This window comes from Arachis stenosperma, chromosome 10 (genome assembly GCF_014773155.1).
Source record: "Arachis stenosperma cultivar V10309 chromosome 10, arast.V10309.gnm1.PFL2, whole genome shotgun sequence".
Taxonomy (NCBI): Eukaryota; Viridiplantae; Streptophyta; class Magnoliopsida; order Fabales; family Fabaceae; genus Arachis; species Arachis stenosperma.
The window spans coordinates 3,713,086-3,735,861 of NC_080386.1; the positions used below are offsets into that span (position 1 = coordinate 3,713,086).

The following is a 22,776-nucleotide window of genomic DNA, read 5'->3' on the forward strand; positions in this document are numbered from 1 at the left end:
GCTCTGTGTGTAACTATCAGAGACTTAAACCTCTATTATACACGTACATGAGGTAACTTTTTCAAATTCTTATTAAATATATTCTTTCTTAAAAATACTGAACCGTCCATCATAAATGAACATCCACATCACTAATCTTATCACAACATTTACCAAATTCGGTAAACAAACAATTATGTTAAATGGAATTAAATTGTCATTAATTTAATTTTATTACTTAAAATAACAAATCATAAATAATTTAGGGTAAAAAACTGAAATGAGCCAAGGGGAGCTCAAATTTACCTAAATCAGCCAAATGAAAATTCAATACATGAATCAACCAGGACGTATTATTATATAATTCGAATCAATATGATTCGAATTTGATTTGAACGTAATTCGAATCGATTTGATTCGAATTAGTATGAACGGCCAAAATCAATGAAGTTCGAAACAAGTTGTTTCGAATTACAACTATAGAATTCGAATTAAGTTAATTCGAATTACTAGGAGGGCACATTGTTTAGTAATTCGAATCAAGTTGATTCGAATTACTAGGTTAGGTTGTGACATTAGATAATTCGAAACATATAGATTCGAATTATATATATATAGTGCGAGCCAGGGCTATATATATAAGGTGTGAACTCATGTTGCTCTCAACAAAGAGGGGAGATGGCTAGTGAGGAGAGTTTCCTAGTTCTGGTACATTACAGAGGGTCCATTAAGAGAAAAACTCGGTCCGGCGTTAAGTTCACTGATAAGGATCCCCTATGTATTATCGTGACGCCGACAACCACCTACGATGCACTTGTTAGCTCTGTGTTGGAGAAGCTGGGTCTTGCAGGCGTTAAAAGGGTGAAGAAGTTTTTCTACCGCATTCCTACAGCGGTGCTCCATGACACCGTGAAGTTTGATTGTTTCACAATCGGTAGTGACGAGGACTTGCAGGTTATGTTTCTTTCTCGTAGGCAGTTTCCCGAGGTAAGGACACCGGAGTTGTTGGCTAAGTTGGTTGATGTGGTATCTAGCTCGGGTGGTTCGAACCGGAATGCCACTACTATAGCCGCGGTTGCCGGCTCGAGCTCGAGACCTGCTGTTGCTTCATCCTCTGCTCCTGTGTATGAGCCACCGATGCAGCCTGTTGCGTCCCCTTCGTTTGCCGTTGATCTGAGCGGCAATGTTGGAGACCAGGTTCGGCACGGGGAACATATTCCCACCGAGGTACATTGTCCCACACCGGCTGGTGTTGGTGATGGTTTGTTTGATGATCCAGATGACGATGACGCGGAGCCGGATTTCATCGCTGATGAAAGCGGCGATGATGTTGGGACTACTGTTCCGACAAGGGCTATAGGTGGATCTAGTTCTGGCACACAGCAGTATCCACCCCATTTTTCCTCATTGGACCTTGATGCCATGCGGCAAGACGATGATGTTCTGCAGGCCTCAGGATTTGGTGCTAGAGATACCGAGGGGTCTGCCGGTATGAACGAGTTCCAGGTTGGCCAACAATTTCAAGATAAAGATGAGGCGCTGTTGAGTGTGAAGACGTACAGTATCCGTCGAGGGGTCCAGTACAAGGTCGTTGAGTCTGATTATCGCAGGTACGTGGGAAAGTGTTCTGAGTTTGGGAATGGGTGCACATGGCTAATTCGGTTGAGTCTCCGACAGCGGAAGTGTATCTGGGAAGTGAAGCGATACAACGGACCGCATACATGTCTTGCCAGCTCCATCTCCAGCGACCATAGGAGTCTGGACTACCATGTCATATCCACCTTCGTTATGCCGATGGTTAGGGCTGATGCAGGTGTGAACATCAAGGTGCTCCAAAATGCCACGGCCGCACACTTTGGGTTCAGGCCTACGTACCGGAGGGTATGGATGGCGAAGCAGAAGGCCGTTGCCGTGATATATGGGGACTGGGAGGAGTCGTACAATGAGCTCCCTAGGTGGGTTTTAGGAGTGCAGCTGACGATGGCTGGCACTGTAGCCGTCCTCAGGACTTGCCCTGTTCGAGTTGGGGGACAGGTTGACGATTCTCAGGTTTATTTTCATAGGCTGTTCTGGACTTTCCCCCCTTGTATCCAGGCATTCCGTCATTGCAAGCCTTTGGTGAGTATTGACGGCACCCATTTATATGGGAAGTATGGGGGAACACTGCTAGTCGCCATTGCACAAGACGGAAACTCGAACATCCTACCCGTGGCATTTGCACTAGTTGAGGGTGAGAATGCTGAGTCATGGTCTTTCTTTCTTTCCCACCTCCGTGAGCACGTGACACCTCAGCCCGGTCTGTTAGTTATTTCAGATAGGCACAACGGTATAAAGGCAGCCCTGGAGGCTCCGGATGGGGGATGGCTACCGCCTGCTGCGTACCGGGCTTTCTGCATTCGACACGTTGCAGCGAATTTTGCGTTGACGTTCAAGGGAAAAGATGCACGGAGGCTTCTTGTTAACGCCGCATATGCCAAGACCGAGGTGGAGTTCGACTACTGGTTTGACATTCTGCGCTCTGAGAATCCGGCAATGTGTGACTGGGCGAACCGAATCGAGTATTCGTTGTGGACATAGCACTGTGATGAGGGTCGGAGATTCGGGCACATGACGACCAATATTTCGGAGTGTGTCAACTCAATCCTGAAGGGGGTTAGAAACCTCCCAGTATGCTCCCTGGTGAAGGCCACATACGGAAGGCTTGCTAAGCTATTTGTCCGTAAGGGGAGGGAGGCCGAGGCTCAGATGGGTACTGGACAACAATTCAGTCAATACCTAGTAAAGTGTATCGAGGCCAACCTGAGAACAGCCCGGCATTTCACGGTTACTCTTTACGACAGGGACAACTCGGAGTACACCGTTGCTGAGACGACTCCGACAGGCTCATTCTCTCTTGGTACGTACAGGGTCTCATTAGGGTCTAAGACTTGTGATTGTGGATACTTCCAAGCACTTCATTTTCCCTGTTCGCATGCACTTGCATGCTGTGCTTATTCACGGCTTACATGGCAGCCTTACGTGCACGAGGTATACCGGCTTAGCTCCGTTTTCGGCGTCTATCAGATGGTATTTGCCCCTCCCATACCGGAGGGTTTCTGGCCACCTTATGCCGGGCCTACAGTTATACCGGATCCGAGTATGAGGCGTGCGAGGGAGGGTCGTCCTAGATCCACAAGAATTCGAACCAACATGGATGAAGCAGATCCGAACCGGCCAAAGAGATGTGGCCTCTGCAGGCAGCCAGGACACACCAGGCGTAGTTGTCCACAAGCCGCAGGCCCAAGCGGTACTGCTAGAAATGAGTAGGCGATTTGCTATGTATGTGTTTCTTTCTTATTGTATTAGCACTTGTCCTGTATTTCTCTATAACTTTTAATGTATTACAACTTGTATGGAACAACGTTGCTTCGTTTGTGTAATGAAAGTTGATAATGGTACCAAATATTTCTGTTTAAAGTCTGTTACATCATTGAAATTTATAACTAGAACAAACAACATTATATAGGGGTAAAAGGATAACGAATAACATAACATGAAACTATAAATCATAACATAAAAGTACAATACATCGACGTAAATGACACTACATAACATCAATTCAAATAACATAATAAGAAAGTACATATGATAACAACTATAACAAACCAACGATGTACAAAATATATAAAAGACAACAAGATGTGAACCAATATCCATGAATCATCTAAACAGGTGCGATCCAGTGCCGCAACGGCGTGGCACCCGTGTCCGGTAGCCCCTACGAATAAGTGGCTCCTCATCCTCAATCGACTCGTCGCTGTCATCAGGTACTGGCTGTCTCGGGGTCGTAGGCGGTACATGGACGGGTCTGGATGAGGACGGGCCGGCAACCGAGTGTGATCCAATAGTCTGTGCCGATGCTGGGGTCCCACCCATGGCAAAAGGATGCGCAGGAACTACCGTGGCAGGCTCATTCAGATCAACGTCTAGTGGTGCCTGTGTCCCTGTCGTATGAACCCGTCCGGAAGCAGCCTCATCCTCCTGCATGATGGTCCGGATATCCTCAAGGAAATGTGGTCCACCAAACTCGTGCACAATGCCATCACTAGCAAGTAAGTCTCCAAACATCGAGCCAGGACTCACCCATGGAGTACTATCCTGAAGGGTATGATCATCACCGGGAACACCTACGAAGTAATCTCCAAGACCTCCACCACCAAGCCCAGCATCAATGTGACTCGTGGGATCTCCCATACCGGCTCCAGGGAACCCACCATCATGCCCGCCCTGATGTGCCCTAGGAACTCCCGCAACATCACCTCCCCCAGGCATCTGCGCACCATGTCTAGCAGCACCCACCCTCCTCCTGCCTCCTCGACCACGAGCTCTACCCACACCCCTAACTGGGTCGTCTCCGGCATCCATAGCCTGATCTACCCAGTTCCACTCACGCTGGCTACGACGTGTCCCAACTCGTGCTCTCCTCTCAATGCGACGTCTGTCAGGAACATCCTCTACCCGGTCCATGTCTGGAAGTCGGCCTGCACCCCTCTGCGTCGCCTCATCTGGAATAGGAACACCTCTCGGATCCCCCAATAACATCTCCGGCGATAAAAACCTCTTCCCGTGCTGATACCACCATGTCAAGAACTCATGTGACGGACCAGGGTCGGGCACGATGTCAAACTGTAGAATATAATCAGCACGCTCCTGCCAGTAAAGATGCCAATCGGGGTACTGTGTCGGGAACCAACGGTCACCTCCTCTCCCGTTCTTCGACATCAGGAAGTCGATGTTCAGGGCGGGAGACGGTATGGGCTGAACGCCGCCAAACTGAGGTAAAACTCTGTCTACCTGATGCCACTCGACAACCGCAAAATAAATCAGGGCCGTCCTGCATCGCCACAACATCGTATGCCGAGGCTCCAACACCTCAGGATGAACAACCTGGATGACGTCCACTCCGCTATACGGCATCCATACGAACTGCAAAAAACAAAACCAATTCGTCTGAACTTTCAGTTAAGTGATATAAAGTGAAACAATGAGTTTAGATGCGCAGAAGTTCTGTTTACGTACCTGCCGAGGCTGTAGCAAGTCGATCTGCATGCGAGCCATCTGTACCCGAGGTCCCTTGTTGCTAATCCCAGGGTTGTAACCAGACCATCTGCGTAGAAGAAAACAGAAGAATATAGGGCATAATTACAAAATAATAACTACAAGAGTATCTACTACAAAACAATAACGGTACCTCGATGCAAGGGGCCAGCTGATCTCATCATACCCAGATGGTCTAAGTGTAGGAAACCGCCAGAAAATCCACGACTGTAATAACTGTAACGGGCCAGCTAACTTAACCACATGTCTGTTGGCGACTCGGCACATGCACCTGTACAGCCATGCTAGTGCCGCCGACGCCCAACTATAGCGACCCATCTCCTCAAGCCGAGCAACATATGGTAGCCATCTGATGTGTATACGATTGCCGGACTTGTCGGCAAACAGCTGCGTACCCAGTAACATCATGATGTACGCCCGGGCAAATCGCCTAACCGTCTCCTCATCTGCCCCATCTGGACACTCCCCGAATGTCTCCTGAAACCAGGTGCAGTTGACTGCAAACTTCTGCACCTGGTTCTCCGGCGGTAAAACACCGAGCAACTCCTGGAACCACTGCCAAGGAGGTCTCCCACCCTCAATGTAAATGTGGAAGTCCGTAAGGCAACCACTAACATAATCTCCGTCGACTGGCAACCCCAGCTGGTATGCGACGTCCTGAAGCGTGATAGTGCACTCTCCGAACGGCATGTGGAAGGTGTGCGTCTCAGGCCGCCACCTCTCGACGAATGCGCTGACTAGGGGCTCGTCTAGTCGGAACCATCTGTCGTTGAGTCTCGCAAGATGGTAAAGTCCCGCCATCTGCAAGTACGGGACATACCTCTCATCAAGACGCATCCCCTGTTGCCGCCTAACACTGGATATGCAACGACGGGGCTGGCCATTACATAAAACGCATAATTAGAACAGATGCACAAACCACTAACATAAGAAAAACCATTAACAAAAACCGTTAACAATAAACCGCTAAAACAAAACCATTAACACAAAACAATAAACAAAAAACATCAACAATAAACTGTTAAGAAAAACCATTAACAACAAACCGCTAAACCAAAACCATTCACAAAAACCATTAGCAGAAACCATCAACAATAAACCATTAACAAAAACTATTAACAAAAACCATTAACAAAACCATCAACTAAAACCATTAACAATAAACCGCTAAAACAAAACCATTCACAAAAACCATTAACAAAAACCATCAACAATAAACCATTACCAAATACCATTAACAAAAACCATCAACAATAACCCGCTAAAACAAAGTCATTAACAAAAACCATCAACAAATACCACTACCCTACACTAATTTGCTAAACCACTATCCAAAAACCATTTACAATAAACCGCTAAAACAAAACCATTAACAAAAACCATCAACACAAACCACTACCCTACACTACTTTCCTAAACCACTATCCTAAACCACTAACAGTAACATAAACCATTCTAAAAAACCATTAACAAATACCATTATCATAAACCGCTATGATAAACCACTAACCTCGTCGTTGATAACACCGGCGATATGAGCTACTCCATCCAGACGATAAAGCCTTCCCGGATCGTCCCCCATCGACAGAAACAGCCGCTCTGGTCAAGCTCGTACTGAACGTTGGTCTTTTTCTCTGGGATTTGGTGGGGTTGGAGAATGAGAAAGTGATTCGAATGAACTTGGCACGAACTCCTTTTATAGCCGATTCCCTTGTAATTCGAATCAACTTGATTCGAATTACTATGCAAGCCCCTTTTCACCTAATTCGAATCCAATTGATTCGAACTCCTCTAACATGCGCTTCTCCTAGTAATTCGAATTAACTTAATTCGAATTCTATAGTTGTAATTCGAAACAACTTGTTTCGAACTTCATTGATTTTGGCCGTTCATACTAATTCGAATCAAATCGATTCGAATTACGTTCAAATCAAATTCGAATCATATTGATTCGAATTATATAATAATACGTCCTGGTTGATTCATGTATTGAATTTTCATTTGGCTGATTTAGGTAAATTTGAGCTCCCCTTGGCTCATTTCAGTTTTTTACCCAATAATTTATCCATATCTACTTATTTTTCACATGAAGCGTTTACGACTTTACGTTACGCCGTGCAGTATAAATTGGCAAGACGGGTGCGTTTTGCTTCAGTTCAGTTGCAGAAGTGATCGCAAATTTGGGAATTTAGGGATTCGAGGTGTTCGCTGTTCTCTCACTCACTCATTCTTGTTATTGAAGAAGAAGATATTCTAATCGAAAGCTCCCGTCTCTTGTGTAAGGTAAAGCTCTTCATCGTCTAGCGTTCTTTCTTCTCCTTTTCTCTCATAAGGTGATTTGGATGAGACTTCGCAGTTCACCGCATATTTTCCTTTCATTTCCAAGAAAGTAGGGAATTGGTTCGAGACGGTAAAATGCAGAACAAAGAAGCAGTGCTGGAAGATGGCCAAGCAGCGCATGCGACTGAGGTTCATGATTGGGGTAATTTTGTGGATGATGACATAATGCAGCAGAAATCTGCAATTAATGCTGAGGAAGCCAAGAAAATTCCATTTCTCGGCGATAAGGTAAGCCTAACACCTTCATCTCTTTCGAATTTCTTGAATCTTTGTGAAGGATTTGAATACGTGATACACGTTTATGATTACTGATTATTATCATTATTGTTATTACTATATAGTCCTAAATAAAAGGGGTGGAACATGATTATAGTCACGAGTGGGAAAAAGTTTTTGACTTTTAATTAATGTGACAAATTGGCAGGAACCAATAAGTAGCTTAGCTGCTGAATATGAATCAGGCAGTCCAATCTTGCTGGAGAAAATAAAGGTTTGGTTAACCTTTTATTTTCAACTTTTTGCATGTAACCTTGTTTGCTGAACCCATTTCTTTTGTCACCCTTAATACAGGTGCTTGATGAGCAATATGCTGCTATTCGGCGAACTCGGGGAGATGGCAACTGCTTCTTTCGCGGCTTTATGTTTTCATACCTTGTATGTTTTAATGCGTTTATGGCCCCGCTATGGTCTGTGGAGTATGGAATCAGTAATCAAATATTCCAATATCTTTTACCAATGAATAACTTATTGTTAACTTGTTTCAGGAGCATATTTTGCTAAGTCAAGATCAAGCAGAGGTTGAACGTATACAAGCTAATATTGAAAAGAGTAGGAAGGCACTACAGTCCTTGGGTTATGCAGACTTGACATTTGAAGATTTTTTTGCGGTAACTCATATCACATCTTCCTTCTTTATTTTTTTGGGGTATACTGCAACAGTAAGATTTACTAGGCAAGTTTGCTATGAATCTACTAAGCCTTGAAAATTGCCCCAAATTTGCGTTGCTGTTTATGGCATTTGGTATATTTTTGCTGGATTTATTGAATGATAAGATTTTGGTGGTTCAAAAAAAAGTGGGGAAATGAAAATCATACAATTAATGAATGCTAAATAATGTAAGTTTTGGCTGTTTTTGGCTAAATCTTTTTAGTTAGCAAACATTTTCGAATTCTAAATATGTGGAGAAATTTTCAGCGGCTATAGAAAGCTTTACACATGAATATTTCCCGTATTTAAATGTAAATTTACTTCTGATTATCTGATAGTAGTTATAAATTTTCAGTTATTCATTGAGCAGCTGGAAGGTGTTATTCAAGGGAAAGAGACTTCCATAAGGTGTTAAGTTTAAGTTTCTCTTTCCTTCCCCATGAATTAGCATTGACTATCATAAGTTGGAAGTACATGTTCCACAAAATATCTAATTATGATCTTTTGCTGTCTTTCTGGATCTGGTTTTCCTTTTTCTGTTTCTTTTCTTTCTTTTCCTTAGGGTTTTGTCTGAATAAACTTTTTATGATTACAGTCATGAAGAACTTGTTTCTAGATGCCGAGATCCATCAGTTTCTGATTATGGTGAGTGACTTGGAAGTTGCAACACACCCCCGAAATACCTTAATCTCATTTCTGTCTTATCTCTTGACGAATTTGTTTGTTTAGTTGTAATGTTCTTCAGATTTGTTACCTCTGCTGAGATACAAAAGCGCTCAGTGTTTTTTGAACCTTTCATAATGGGTCTGACTAATACTACAGTCGAGCAGGTTTGTTCGACATTAAGAATTATTCTATCCCTCCAAAAGCTGATTTTAAATTTAATATCTTAAAAAATGATGTACCATTACTTCTTTTGTTGAATAATTTTGCTTGGTCTCCTTCTTAGGATTTTTTTCCCCAATTTTATTCATATGATTATCAATCTCTCACACTATCTCTTGTGGTTTAGTTTTGCAAATCATCGGTTGAACCAATGGGTGAAGAGAGCGACCATGTGCAGATCACTGCCCTTTCTGATGCATTGGGTGTTCCAATCCGTGTTGTGTATCTTGACCGCAGTTCTTGCGATACTGGAGGTGTCAGCGTAAATCATCACGATTTCATGCCAGCTGCCAGTGATCTCCCAAATGCTAGTGTTAGCGATGGAAAGAATAATCCATTCATCACGTTGCTATATCGCCCTGGTCACTATGATATCCTCTATCCAAAATGAGGGCCTGCTCAGGAAGATCTCCAGTTACACTTTTTGGTGTTGTGGAGCCGCAACAGCTCTGCACTGAGCTATGCTACTAAGAACGGTCTTAGTCTGTAACTTTGTTAATGTTGAATGGTCAATTTGTCTAGAAGTTTCATCTGTTTAGTACTGATTAACCAGCACAAAGTACATTAGCATCAATGCTCTAATAATCAAAACTCACTTTGATGCCTGTTACATGTTGGCATGGCTCCTTGCAGCTTCCTTGTATTATCTCGTTGCTGCTGCTTCCAATCTTTGCATGTGTGCCCATCTTTCACCGTAATGCTTCACTAGTAATTAATTCGTAATAACCCTGCAATGTTTATGGATAATCATGAGTACTATATATGGTTTTCTGTTTATTATTGTTTTGGTCAAAAGATTCAACTTTATTGATTGATAATATCATGCAACAAGAGAAGCGAGTATTTACAGTAAGATTTGAAGACATGCGTGAGAAGCTATCGCCATGTTACAGTGTTGGCTTTCTATATTGCCAGATCTGAGTTAGCCTCACTTATTTTCACAGTACAATATAAACGTTGTTAACAGAAAATCAATATGTTATACATCAATCACCTATCATGCAAACGAGAGATAAAGAGGAGGGTAGTTTTTAAAAGAGGGAGCTAGTCCTTAAATAGATTAACACAGTTCTCATGGAGCTTGCAAATTTGTTTAGACAATATTGGCTTAAATCACTGTTTACACAGCACCAAACTTTAGAGGTTCGGTATAATTGAGTTTTGTCCGTAGTAAACATGTAGCGAATCTCCAATCATTAAATAAGACATACGGATATATATTGTGTAAGCGGTGGTTTGAAGATATTGGTTAAGAGAGTAAGAATAGAATTTTAGTTTGGGGGACAAAAATGGAGCTGAAGTTATTGCGGATAAACTTTGTGACATGTATAATTTTACAAATTAAATTCACTGAAAATTTTCATCATATCTGTATCTTTCAATCAAACATTCCCTTAATTGAAAAGGGCATCAAATCTTATAGCATTGTAAATGTGCTTTGATTTGGAAAGTCATCATCTAGATTCGGTCCATACTTAATTCTTTATTCAAGAAAACTAGTGTAAATGTGTATGAACAAGTGAAATTTCAGTACTTTAAATTTCTAAAATCTAAGATTTAGACGTGCATAAGCCTCACTGACCAAGTTGTTGCTTCCATGTTTCAAATTCTTAAATGTTAATAATGTGTTTACCTACCTTGTTTGATTGCTTTGTCAGCAAGACACAGGAAATTGAAGTCTGATTGGTGAAGAAAAGTGAAGAAACTCAGTTACAACTCTGCAATTACAAAGTACAGAAACAGCCCCAGAAAAATATAGGGAAATAAGAAGCTTATAACACAACAGAGGGAGCTGAAACTGAAAGAGCAAAATCAAAAGAGTTGTTTTCTAATGAGCACTAAAAATGGCTTCCTCCAAAAGTTGCTTAGAGTTATTCATCAAAGCAGGGCTCAACCTGAACATGAGCGTGCAGAACTCCATCTCATCAAGAGCACCATCTCCATCAAGATCACCTTCTCTCAGCATGCTCATTATCTCATCATCACTCATCCCTTCCAACCCAAGCAATGCAGAGTTCCTCTTGAGGCTCTCAAATGTGATCACTTTCTTCTCTCTGTCCATCAACAACTGGAACCCATTTGTCAGCTCCTTCATGAACCCTTCAGTCCCCAGTTTCTCCACCATTGCCGGGAAGTAGTCCTCGAAAACCACCGTGTTCCTCTTCGATCCCATTGACCACCACAACAACTATATATATCAAGTAATAATGAGAAGTGAGAACAATGCAGTAGAAGGATTATTAAGAGCGTTTATATAGTTAGACACGGAGAATAAACGAACTATGAAGGAAGAGTAAGTGATGAGAACTGAGAAGTTGACAATTCAAGTACAGATAAGAGTGGATTTCTCTTGAAAACGACATTCACTCAGACACCAAAACCTTTTCCCTTCAACAAATATTTCCTTATTATGCATTCAAAACTTTAAATATATATTAATCATCAAATATGTTTTAAGAAATAAAAATGAAAAAAGGTGTTACTCTTTCGTGGAAGGTGCGTGGGAAGCTCTATAGTGTGCCCAAGGGATGGTACAAAACACTCATCATGACTCATCACTCATGACACAGATTACGTATTACCATTTTGGAGACCACTTCGATAAAGACATTAAAAATGTCTTTTTTTTAAAATGTTTATATGTGTCATGATATTATTAGACGTTTTTATTAAATTGGTTAATAATTTATTTCTTAATATACCAGAACAAAATCGATTTATTATAGCAACAATAATAAACTTAATTGTTCGCACTCTAATTATTAGACCTAATTTAGTCTGACTGATTTACACAATCTAAACCGAATTATATTTAAATTTTTTGATAAAAATATATATATATCTCTGATTTTTATTCAAAAAAAATTATGATTGATAAATTGGTTGGTTCGACCGAATCTGATAACAATTGAGTTTATTATTATTGTTATAAAAAAATTGGTACAAAACACTCATCATGACTCATCACTCATGACAATGATTACGTATTAGCATTTTTCTCTTTTCCTCAAGTAAATATTAATCTATTTTTATTTTATACAAATCAATACTGATATTCTCACATAAATAAAAATTTTCATATAAATATTAATAAGAAAAAAAACTATAATCTACTAAATAATTTTTTTCCATCTTAATACTGCATTTCTTACAAAAGCAAGTGTTATGACTATTGTTCCTTAATTACCAAATCCAAACGCCAAAAGCAAACAAAAATAAGCAGCGTAAGATACGAAAACGAAGATGCCATGATGTAGCTGCAAAATCCAAAGAGTTGACCCACATATAATTAATACCATGAGCGCTAAGTCTTTTTTTGTGTTTCCTTCCCCCTCACAATTGTCAATTTCCCATTTAATTCTCTATCCATGAATCATTTTATATGTACTATGTGTTTGGATTTTGTTTAACAATATTCATCACAACAAACGAGAGTTTGCATAAACTTGATTTTGATGAAAAGTGAGTTTGTGTTAAAGTGATTTATGTTTGGTAATCTTTTATCAAAATGGATTATAGTAAAGTAAATATTGTTTGGATTACACTACTCAAAATTACTTTTAGATAAAGAATTACTAAAATAGACATCAAATTAAATAATTTTTTTATATTATTCTATCATTTTAATTTATTTATTTAAATAAATATTATTAATTAATTTTATAATAAAATTAATATTTACTTACTAAAATAAAAATAATATATAAAAATTGACAAAATATATTTTTATATCAAAAGCAAAAATAATATATGAAAAATATATCAAAATATACTTTATTAAATTATATTACTTATAATTTTTTTAATACTCTCAGTACTCTTTTATTTAATACTATTTTAAACTATAAATTTTAATTATTCATGACTTGATTCTTAGTTATAATTAATTTTTTATTTATTTTGTTCTTTTTAATGAGATCAATAATTTATATTATAACAAAATTATAATAATAAATTAATATACAAGAATTACACTTACAAATTTTAACAAAGCCAAACAAAAATATTTTTTTATACAAAATCAAAAATAAAAATTTAATAAAAAAATATAATTATATATTTAAAATATTTGAATACTAAAAGAACTACAAGCAAAGAAGTAAAGGGTAGAATTGATAAAACAAAATAAATTCAATCCTAACGTGATTATCTAAACGCAGAAGCTACAATTTCCAACTTCTTATAAATGCACATTAAGAACCTAAAATCACATTGGCGTTTAAAGAAAAAAAGCATCCAAACAAAAAGAGGAAGCGTTCAATACACTCAAACGTGCTTCTCTTCCTTCTAACGCAAAACCAAACACACCCTAAAACACTCAATAGGTTCGCAATTACCTTCTCAATTGTTGATAACAAAAGCAGATCATATTTCCTATATATGTCAGCCGTGCTAGGTAGTTAATATCAAATCCACCCACGAAAGTAGTATAAAATATATGTTAAAATATAAAATATATATTAAAAATAAATTAAACAATACATATATTTTTATACAAATACATAATAATTAATTTTAGTGGTGATTATTATTTATACACTATATTTTCATTCCTATATAGCCAACTTAATTTAATGAGTTCAATTTAATAAAAAAGAATTCAATTAGAGAATTAATTATCTGTTAGTTATTTTTTATATTAATTTTTAAAATTTAAACTCTAAATTCTAAAAAAATGATGATTATTTTACAATAAAAATGGATTAATATTAATTAATTAAAAATAGATTTATATACTTATGGTTTGTTTGGACGTTATTTTTAAAAAATATCTTTTTTTTAAATGATATTTTTTATAAAAATATATTTTTATCTATCAATTATGTTTGGATAAAATAAGATAAAAGTATTTTTTTTGTTCATTTATTATGTGAAAAACAAAAAAAGATGTTTTAATAAAAGATGTAAATTGTAATTTTTCAAAAAAGACGATTTTTTTTATTTTTATTTTTCTAGTACTTTTTCTTTTATTATTAGAAATTTGCCAAACACACTAAAAAAATAAAAAGATCTTTTTTCATTAAATTTTTTTATCGATTTAATAGCGCCAAAACAAGCACTTATTCTTATATAAAATATCTTACACTTACCACACATAATAAAGACAAATTAATCCAATTTTTCAATATTATTTTTACATTAATATTTAATAGAGAGTGCTAAGTTGTAGTCTCATTTATTATCATTAACAAATACTGTGTTTATGTGTTTGTCTATTTATAGTATTTTTCACTTTTGTAGGATTGACATAGTTTTGCTTTGGAAAGGAGTGATTAAACCTTTATTGTACATTGTTTGGTAATGGTAATGGTAATGGTTCCATGCCTTGTGAGTTCAGTGTTGAGTCTCATCATTATAAGAGCAATAAAATTACAAGGCGCAAAGTACCTAGGGAAGGTGCCGAAATCTTCTAGCTTTTTGGATCATGTAAAGAAAAAGAACAAAGGGGTTATGTCATAGAAATTTCATGTAGTTTTCGAGAGTTTGGAGTTAACTGTGTTGTTTGAACTGATTCTGTCTTTCATCGTTTGGACTCTGCAGTTATGTGGTTTCTATGAAACATGGTTTGCTATAAAGTATGCACTACACTCATTGCTATGTGACAGATCTTTGTCCTATTGTGGGTCCTATTTTCATCTTCAAAAATAAAACCCAACATTTATATATCACAATTCAAATTATTCATGCCTGCTTCAATTTAAAATATTAGGAGATGTTTAAATATAATCAGAATTTTCTGATATAATTATGAAATAAAATGAAATTGTATAACCATTTATTTATTAGAGAGATTGTGACTATACACCCATAGTAAGTCCAAGACTTCTGTTTGAAATGAAATGATGGATAATGACCAATGAAACAATAATGACATTTATAATTGTACTCTCTAATGAGCATTAAATCATGCAATTCAGTTGCAACTTGCAATGTAAGATCATTTCAATTTTCAATTCAACCGACACTTTCCTAGTGTGATTATTGTGCATTAGATACAAAATTAAATGAGAATCACAAAGTTTTAGACTCCTAATTATCTTCTGGGGCTAGCTTCTACCAATACATAACCCTTATTCCATGTGCAATATTTGGATTCTTAGGAAGGAGATGCTTATGTTTGTCAGATTTCCAACACTGTAAAAGATGCCCGAAAGTTCGTAGCAGAAGCTAAATAGGGAATCTGGATCAATTTTAAAATTTGACTTTGGAAGCTAGCTTTAACTTTGTTCATTAAAAGCCTACCAACAAAGTGAGTCTGAGTCTCACTTTGGCTCGGTATCCATAAATGAAGCTCAATTAGCCCCACATCTGTTAAGCTTATTGGTTGGAAAGAAATAAAAAACTATGTTAAAGGATGAATCTTCCATATATCTATTAATAGCGAAAAGCAAAAACAACAATCTAATGATGAAAAAGGCTAATTGATTCCTATGAAAAATGTTGAACAGTGCAAATACTTAGTGTGAGTTTTCTTTTCCTAGTTCCCAGAAAACAGAGGATTAATTTATTTATTTTTCCTTGAAAAGTATAAGAAAAATATTCCAAGAAGCTTAGACCCGGAAATGTGAATATGTTTTTTTTTTTGGACAGGGAATATGTTTATTTTTTTTGCACCAGGTATCCATCAGGCCGGAAGTCCAATGACTAATTCCTCGGGTACTGCAAAGGCACACAAAGTGGACGACCCTTCCAAGCAAGCAAGCTTCGTCTCATTCTCTAGTTAGTATCGAACCCGAGAGAGATGGTTAAGGGATATAGACTGTCATCTATCTGTGCCAACTTGCGTTGGTAGGGAATATGTTTAGTATAACGCAAATAGAACTTAAGAAATTTGGGCCTGGCTATTCAATTTCTTTAAATGGTTCAATTTGGGGTCTTAGAAATAAGGCCTATCGAGATGGAGGCCCATGATATTTTTTGGACCTTAGCCCTTAGTTCAAGGCCCAAAAAGCTTCCGTACTATTATGTCCTTTTGTTATTATGCCTTAGCGCGTTATTCGTGTTACCTTCCCAATAAAGTCAACAATAATCTAATAGTTGTGAAATTACAAAGCTGCCCAACTCGAGTCAGCAAGTTCGGCTATTCTCACTTGAGGATTTTGTGGACACAATTTTTTGTGCCTCTTTGAAAATAAAAAGATTAGACTAAAAATTGTCTTCTAGAACTAAATACTCCCCTCGTTACAATCACATCAAAGTCAAAGATAATGAAGTATATAAAATGACAAAAAGATTCGTAAATGATGCTCTTAAGTGATTATTTAGTCCTTAATAATACATAAAGAGACAGATTAGTCTTCTCTGTCTCTTTATTTAGTGTGCAAAAGCAGTGATCCAAGTGTAAGTAGTTGACTTGACTTGTTTCTTTTGTTTAATCACAAATCCATAGTTTATAATTGCTTAAATGTTGTTTTATTCTTTAGTCAATGATTCTCATAGGATTTGACTTCACCACACGGTTGCAACTGCTCACAATGCTGGCTGGCATAGTGAAAGTCAATCATGTACAAGAAGAGCCAAGAGGGTATCAATTATCAATAGGATATGCATATGCCTCATTAATTGCTCATATTCTATGTTCTAATCACCTTGCTCAAGATCATGGGATCCACAACTCACACCAACTTTTTAGATGCTTTGATCATGTTTTCCTTCATTTTCTTTGGCTTCAGTTCTGCCAGGGATACCATTACATCATCTCAATTCATCACAGGCTCAGAGACAATAACCTCATCTGACAGTGTCTTCAAACTTGGATTCTTCAGCCCTCAAAATTCAACTAACCGCTATGTTGGAATCTGGTATCTCTCTGAGTCTGATATCAGTGTTATATGGATTGCCAACAGGAACCAACCACTCTTGGATTCTTCAGGGACACTGAAAATCTCTGGAGATGGTAATCTTGTACTCCTAGATGGAAAAAACCAATTAGTTTGGTCATCAAATGTGTCAACAAACATAGCTAACAGCTCCACTGCTCAACTCTTGCGATCCGGGAATCTTGTGTTGCAAGATAACATCACTGGACAAACCATTTGGGAGAGTTTCAAGCACCCTTGTGATGCAGCAGTGCCAACTATGAGAATCAGTGCTAATAGGATCACAGGTGAGAAAACCAGGTTCATATCAAGGAAGAGTGCTTCTGATCCTTCTACTGGGAGCTTCTCTGCTTCTCTTGAACGCTTGGATGCTCCAGAAGTGTTCTTTTGGGTAAATGGAACTCGACCGCTTTGGAGGACTGGTCCATGGAATGGTAGGATCTTCATTGGGACAACAATGATGTCAACAGGGTACCTATATGGATGGAGTGTTGGATATGAAGGGAATGAAACTGTTTATCTTACTTACAGTTTTGCTGATCAATCTGCATTTGGAATCCTTTCACTAACTCCGATTGGCAAGCTTCGATTGTTGAGATATTATAACAGAAAGCAAGTTCTTGATATAGAGTTGGAAATTTCTGATTGTGATGTTTATGGGGTATGTGGGCCATTTGGGAGTTGTAATACACAGAATTCACCAATCTGTAGCTGTTTGAGTGGATATGAGCCTAGGAATTTGGAGGAGTGGAAGAGGCAAAACTGGACCAGTGGTTGTGTGAGGAAGGAACCACTCAAGTGTGAGAGAATGAGGACGAATGGAAGTGAAGTAGTAGCAGGCCAAGTCCAAGAAGATGATGGTTTCTTGAAACTTGCAACTATGAAGGTTCCAGATTTCGCAGAGAGGTTGGATGTTGAGGAAGAACAATGTGGACCTCAGTGCTTGAAGAATTGCTCCTGTTTAGCATATGCATTTGATACTGGCATTGGCTGCTTGTATTGGATCACAGATTTGATTGACTTGCAACAATTCTCAAGCGGAGGAGTTGATCTTTTCATCCGTCTCCCCCATTCAGAACTAAGTATGTTTCCTTCTTGTTCTTGCTTAGAAACTAGGACATGATATTATAACTTTCTTAATGAATCTACTTCTTAAATGTTATCAGAAAACGCAGTAAACAACCATAAGAGTTCAAGAAAGAACACATTGATCATTGCTGTAACAGTGGGAGCAGCCGGAGCCATGATCTTGGCGGCTTGCGCATATTTAGCCATTTGTGCCAAGCACACCAGGAAAAGAAGAGTTAAGGATTCAGGTATCTTGGATATATTTATCTCATGTTCTAAAAACTGGTTTCCTCATGTTTTGGATTTATTATTAATCTTTGGAAAACTGATCCAGAAAATCAGAGTCATAGATTGATTGGGGTTAAGAAGCAAGTTAAACTGGATGAGCATGAATTGCCACTATTTGATTTTGAAGTGGTTGCAACTGCTACAAACAATTTTCACTTGTCAAATACACTTGGGAAAGGTGGCTTTGGTCCAGTCTACAAGGTATTATTCTGCTTAGTTTTTGTTCTTTAATATTCACATGTGTTTGTGATTGCTAATATAATTTTTTTTCTTTAAATTGTTTAATAGGGGTTATTGCCAGATGGTCAAGAAATTGCAGTGAAAAGATTGTCCAGAGCATCTGGACAAGGGGCTGAAGAGTTCATGAATGAGGTGGCTGTGATTTCTAAGCTTCAACATCGCAATCTTGTGAGACTTCTTGGCTGCTGCATTGATGGAGATGAAAAGATGCTGGTCTATGAGTTCATGCCAAATAAAAGTTTGGATGCATTTATCTTTGGTCAGTTTATATATCCATATATTTTGCCTTGGATTCAAGTTCAATCAGAATTAGTAAATTGAAATATGAACAATTTTATTTTGATTGTTAATCTAATTCTCTTTTCTTCTTCAGATTCTCTACAAAGAAAACTTTTAGATTGGACAAAACGTTTCAACATAATTGAAGGAATTGCTCGTGGCATACTTTATCTTCACAGAGATTCTAGATTAAGAATCATACACAGAGATTTGAAGGCAAGCAATATCTTGCTTGATGCGGAAATGAATCCTAAAATATCAGACTTTGGTTTGGCAAGAATATACAAAGGTGAAGACGAGGTTAATACTAGAAGAGTTGTTGGTACATAGTAAGTATGTTTTATACTGTACAATACTTATTTTTAGCATAGTCTCCTTTGATAAGTAACTTTTTATGGGACAAATTAATACAGTGGATACATGGCTCCGGAATATGCAATGGAAGGACTATTTTCGGAGAAATCAGATGTTTACAGCTTCGGAGTTTTGTTACTAGAGATTGTCAGTGGAAGAAGAAATACAAGCTTTCGCAACCATGAGAAATCCCTCAGCCTTATTGGATTTGTAATTCTTTTTCTCACTTGAGTCTTTTCTTGTCCTGCTGATGACTCCATTTAACTTACCAAGAACTCTGCTTCTTTTACATAGGCATGGAGGCTATGGAATGAAGATGACATTAGATCCTTGATAGATTCAGATATATCTGATTTGGGTTCAGGTTCTGAGAATCATATTCTGAGGTGCATACACATAGCATTTCTATGTGTTCAAGAAGTTGCAAAAGAAAGACCTCCTATGACTAGTGTTGTGTCCATGCTGAATAGTGATGAGACTTTCCATCTTCCTCCTCCTAAGCAAGTTGCATTTGTGCACAAGCAATATTCATCAAGTTTGGAATCTTCCTCTCAGGAAAATCAGTGTAACTCAAATAACAATGTTACTCTTACTATTGTTGTCTTATGAATTTGATATAATATTAGATTCCATGGATCAAAATCCTTTCAGAACGTTGAAGCATTTAGAAAGAGATATCTTGCAATGTGTAAAGTAGGAAAGATATTGGTCAACATTGGCGGGTTAAACTGTTTGATGATATAATTATAATAAGATTCTAAGAAGAAAAACTGGATGGTCAAAAGTCAAAACCGCTAAACTTGCAATGTTAAATATCGAAACTTCCAAATGGTGGAAATCATGACACTAAATAGAGTAATAGGATCCATCTTTTTCTCATTATTGTGCGTGTTATTTCCAACTTTTCTGCTGTCCTTTGATTAGACTTTTTGTCCTCAACCATGCTTCCAATATCGGACACTGTTACAAATTTCTAATATGAGACTTTACTTAATAATTATTGTCCCTTGCACAGTTATTGAAGTTGGTTAATTTCTAGTAAATAGATTGAATTTGGATCACGGAAAATTTGAAAGAAAAAAAGAATGTGGTACAAGTTGCATAAGAGAATACACATGTTAGAAATTGTTCATAATACAGTAGAAAAAACTTAAGATAGCTTTAGGCATGTATTAGAAAGACATTAAACAAAAAAAATAGATGTAACAGGCATTTAGGCAAATGATTGTTTATGTTTTGATGCTGAGGCAGGAAAGCATCAGTTTTAGAACGCCTTATGAAAGAAAGTCTTAACCACTTGAGACAAATAAAGAACCAATGCTAAAATTGGAACCCATGGAATCCTCTCTGCTTATGGTATTACTATATATGGCTAGCAAAAAAGAGTTTCAGTCACTCTTTTAATGTTTAGTGTGTTATTTTTGTCCAAATGGTCAAAATCTCAATGTTATAAAAAAAAAACGAATTTTTACTTAATTGATAGCGAAACGTTGATCACTCGAACAAACATCGTGAAATATAAATTATTATTGACTAAACTTTATAAAGAATAAGTAGAACTTTTGTTTTTATATTAGCGAATGAAATGCATAATTGTTCACCATAAATAATTATGTTCATAACATAATTAATTTCTATGATTTTAATTTTTTGTCAATGTGAATTTATTAGGTTAATACTATTTTCTTTCTGCTTCATCAAGACTAAGATATAGCAATATGGTTAATAAGGCCCATTTACTCGTTGTTACTCGTTGTTTTAGTACCGCGGTGAATTAATCCTTGGCCTGTCGGGTTGGAGGATACTGTAGAAAGAAAAAAAAAAGAACTTGTCCTAATACAAAAAAAAAATTGCCCTAAAAAAAGCATCAACGGTTTACCAAAAATAAGAGCAGAGCATCACGTCCAAAAATATGATACAAAAAAGAAACAAAAAGAAAAAAACAAAAGCGAAAAGAGAAATATCAATTGATTTAATTAGTCAAAGTATTCCAAGTAAAGTCACATTATTAACCCACACCATTAATCTTGGTACATAATGAGTTGTTGAACTCTTTCTTTTGCTAATTATCATAACATGATTCACTTCTGAATTTTTATTGTGTGATGGAAATTTTTCAGAGTTAAAAAAAAAATAAAATGCCATTTCGAAAATTTATACGTGCATATATTCTTAGACTAAGTGAGAGTTTGGGCGAATTTTATACGTGTAGATTACTTGAATTTAGTTTTGTTTATTTATATAAGCGACACTTTATACCGCCAGCTATATTACTTGTGATAGTATGTTAATGTTACTATATGTATGCATCTTATTCCTAAGACTTGAATTTCAAGAAAAGAACATTATAACTGTCCCTCATATAGAATCTCTTTGATGTCTTGAGTTTCATACAAGAAATTCTCAAAGTGAAAAAGTGTTCAACTAATTATTTTTTTTGAAACAAAGGTTTCATGGTTAACCCCAAATATTATCCTACACATTTTCATACCAATATATAAACATCATTTGATTTGGTTTCTCATCATCATTCAAACACTGATTCCCCTGAATCCTGCTACTTCAACATCAAAATGGCTCCTTCTAATTCTCAATCGGCGCGGCCGAGCCTGCTTCGCTACATAGCAATGGTGATCCTGGCATTGATCATCCTTGTAGGCATAGCAGTGCTGATAACATGGCTTGTCTTGAGGCCAAAGAACTTAGTATACAGTGTTGAAGATGCTGCAATCCACAACTTCAACCTAACTGATGCAAACCATCTGAATTCGAATTTCGAGTTCACCATAAGAGCTTACAATCCCAACCGTAGAGTCTCTCTATACTATGATTCTGTAGAGGTTTCAGTGCGTTATGAGGACCAAACACTAGCCACCAATGCAGTTCAACCGTTCTACCAAGGACATAAAAATGTGACTAGGCTTCAGGTGAGGCTTGCTGCTCAAACTGTTGCATTGTTTGGGAATGTGCCTAAGGATCTTAAGCTTGAGAGAACCTCAGGAGATATTGAACTTGACGTGTGGATCAAGGCAAAGATAAGGTTCAAGGTTGGCAAGTGGAAATCAGATCATCGTACTATGAAGATCTTCTGTTCTTCTGTTTTGGTGAAATTTAATAGGAGCAAGACTTTTCAAAGGACCCCTTGTCATGTAGAACTCTGAGATGTTCCCTTTATCTCTTTAAATTGTTGTTTTTCTGTTGGTTTGTTTTTTGTTTTGGTTTTAAGATTCATGTTATGAATTCTTTTGTCCTTGTAATTCTTTTTTTTTTTTTTGTTATTTTAACTTGGAAGATTTGTATGTAATGTAACATCCTTAAGTTCTTGCATGTATTGATTAGTTATTCTATCAGCACTGATTCAAGTGATTCACGCATTTCACTTTAGATTTCATCTTGCAGTACTTTTTATATTTTCCATATATTAGGCTGCGTTTGTTTTCGAGAACAGGACAAGACACGGAGAATAGAACAGGACAAGATGAACATAGATACAAAATT

General features: G+C 37.3%; 5 protein-coding genes across 7 annotated transcripts; 4 read left to right on the forward strand and 1 right to left on the reverse strand.

Annotated features, from left to right (window-relative positions):
- The first annotated feature begins 657 nt into the window (after positions 1-657).
- LOC130956593 (uncharacterized) lies at positions 658-2,556 on the forward strand. Its single transcript, XM_057883632.1, has one exon. It carries the CDS (start codon positions 658-660, stop codon positions 2,554-2,556), a length of 1,899 nt encoding a protein of 632 aa, XP_057739615.1.
- Positions 2,557-7,195: 4,639 nt separating this feature from the next.
- Positions 7,196-10,006, forward strand: LOC130954098 (OVARIAN TUMOR DOMAIN-containing deubiquitinating enzyme 1). Of its 3 annotated transcripts, none has more exons than XM_057880838.1 (9): positions 7,196-7,359; positions 7,463-7,644; positions 7,841-7,906; positions 7,987-8,070; positions 8,181-8,303; positions 8,700-8,752; positions 8,940-8,989; positions 9,074-9,174; positions 9,357-10,006. In XM_057880838.1, exons 2-9 carry the CDS (start codon positions 7,492-7,494, stop codon positions 9,618-9,620), a joined length of 894 nt encoding a protein of 297 aa, XP_057736821.1. In that variant the 5' UTR covers positions 7,196-7,359; positions 7,463-7,491; the 3' UTR covers positions 9,621-10,006. The 3 variants fall into 3 exon arrangements, with proteins under 3 accessions (XP_057736821.1, XP_057736822.1, XP_057736820.1); XM_057880839.1 differs by having other exon boundaries at positions 7,221-7,359; positions 7,467-7,644; XM_057880837.1 differs by having other exon boundaries at positions 7,221-7,359; positions 7,470-7,644.
- Positions 10,007-10,647: 641 nt separating this feature from the next.
- LOC130956354 (calcium-binding protein PBP1-like) lies at positions 10,648-11,583 on the reverse strand. Its single transcript, XM_057883393.1, has one exon. The coding sequence runs from the start codon at positions 11,400-11,402 to the stop codon at positions 11,058-11,060; it is 345 nt and encodes a 114-aa protein (XP_057739376.1). The 5' UTR covers positions 11,403-11,583; the 3' UTR covers positions 10,648-11,057.
- A 5,175-nt stretch (positions 11,584-16,758) lies between these two features.
- LOC130955936 (G-type lectin S-receptor-like serine/threonine-protein kinase At1g11300) lies at positions 16,759-19,931 on the forward strand. The gene is made up of 7 exons (XM_057882948.1): positions 16,759-18,131; positions 18,216-18,365; positions 18,452-18,606; positions 18,694-18,904; positions 19,019-19,253; positions 19,338-19,488; positions 19,573-19,931. Exons 1-7 carry the CDS (start codon positions 16,832-16,834, stop codon positions 19,885-19,887), a joined length of 2,517 nt encoding a protein of 838 aa, XP_057738931.1. The 5' UTR covers positions 16,759-16,831; the 3' UTR covers positions 19,888-19,931.
- Positions 19,932-21,823: 1,892 nt separating this feature from the next.
- Positions 21,824-22,562, forward strand: LOC130955945 (uncharacterized protein At1g08160-like). The gene has a single exon (XM_057882961.1). It carries the CDS (start codon positions 21,852-21,854, stop codon positions 22,437-22,439), a length of 588 nt encoding a protein of 195 aa, XP_057738944.1. The 5' UTR covers positions 21,824-21,851; the 3' UTR covers positions 22,440-22,562.
- Positions 22,563-22,776: the final 214 nt, after the last annotated feature.

What these genes read in the sequence shown, in the direction of transcription:
- LOC130956354 (XM_057883393.1), bottom strand. Translation starts at nt 11,402, where the DNA reads ATGGGATCGAAGAGGAACACGGTGGTTTTCGAGGACTACTTCCCGGCA.
- LOC130955936 (XM_057882948.1), top strand. Translation starts at nt 16,832, where the DNA reads ATGGGATCCACAACTCACACCAACTTTTTAGATGCTTTGATCATGTTT. An exon ending in AAGAAGAGTTAAGGATTCAG is followed by an intron (nt 18,366 to 18,451) that starts GTATCTTGGATA and finishes AAACTGATCCAG; the next exon opens with AAAATCAGAGTCATAGATTG. An exon ending in GCTTTGGTCCAGTCTACAAG is followed by an intron (nt 18,607 to 18,693) that starts GTATTATTCTGC and finishes ATTGTTTAATAG; the next exon opens with GGGTTATTGCCAGATGGTCA.
- LOC130954098 (XM_057880838.1), top strand. Translation starts at nt 7,492, where the DNA reads ATGCAGAACAAAGAAGCAGTGCTGGAAGATGGCCAAGCAGCGCATGCG. An exon ending in TTCCATTTCTCGGCGATAAG is followed by an intron (nt 7,645 to 7,840) that starts GTAAGCCTAACA and finishes ACAAATTGGCAG; the next exon opens with GAACCAATAAGTAGCTTAGC. An exon ending in GCTTTATGTTTTCATACCTT is followed by an intron (nt 8,071 to 8,180) that starts GTATGTTTTAAT and finishes AACTTGTTTCAG; the next exon opens with GAGCATATTTTGCTAAGTCA.
- LOC130955945 (XM_057882961.1), top strand. Translation starts at nt 21,852, where the DNA reads ATGGCTCCTTCTAATTCTCAATCGGCGCGGCCGAGCCTGCTTCGCTAC.
- LOC130956593 (XM_057883632.1), top strand. Translation starts at nt 658, where the DNA reads ATGGCTAGTGAGGAGAGTTTCCTAGTTCTGGTACATTACAGAGGGTCC.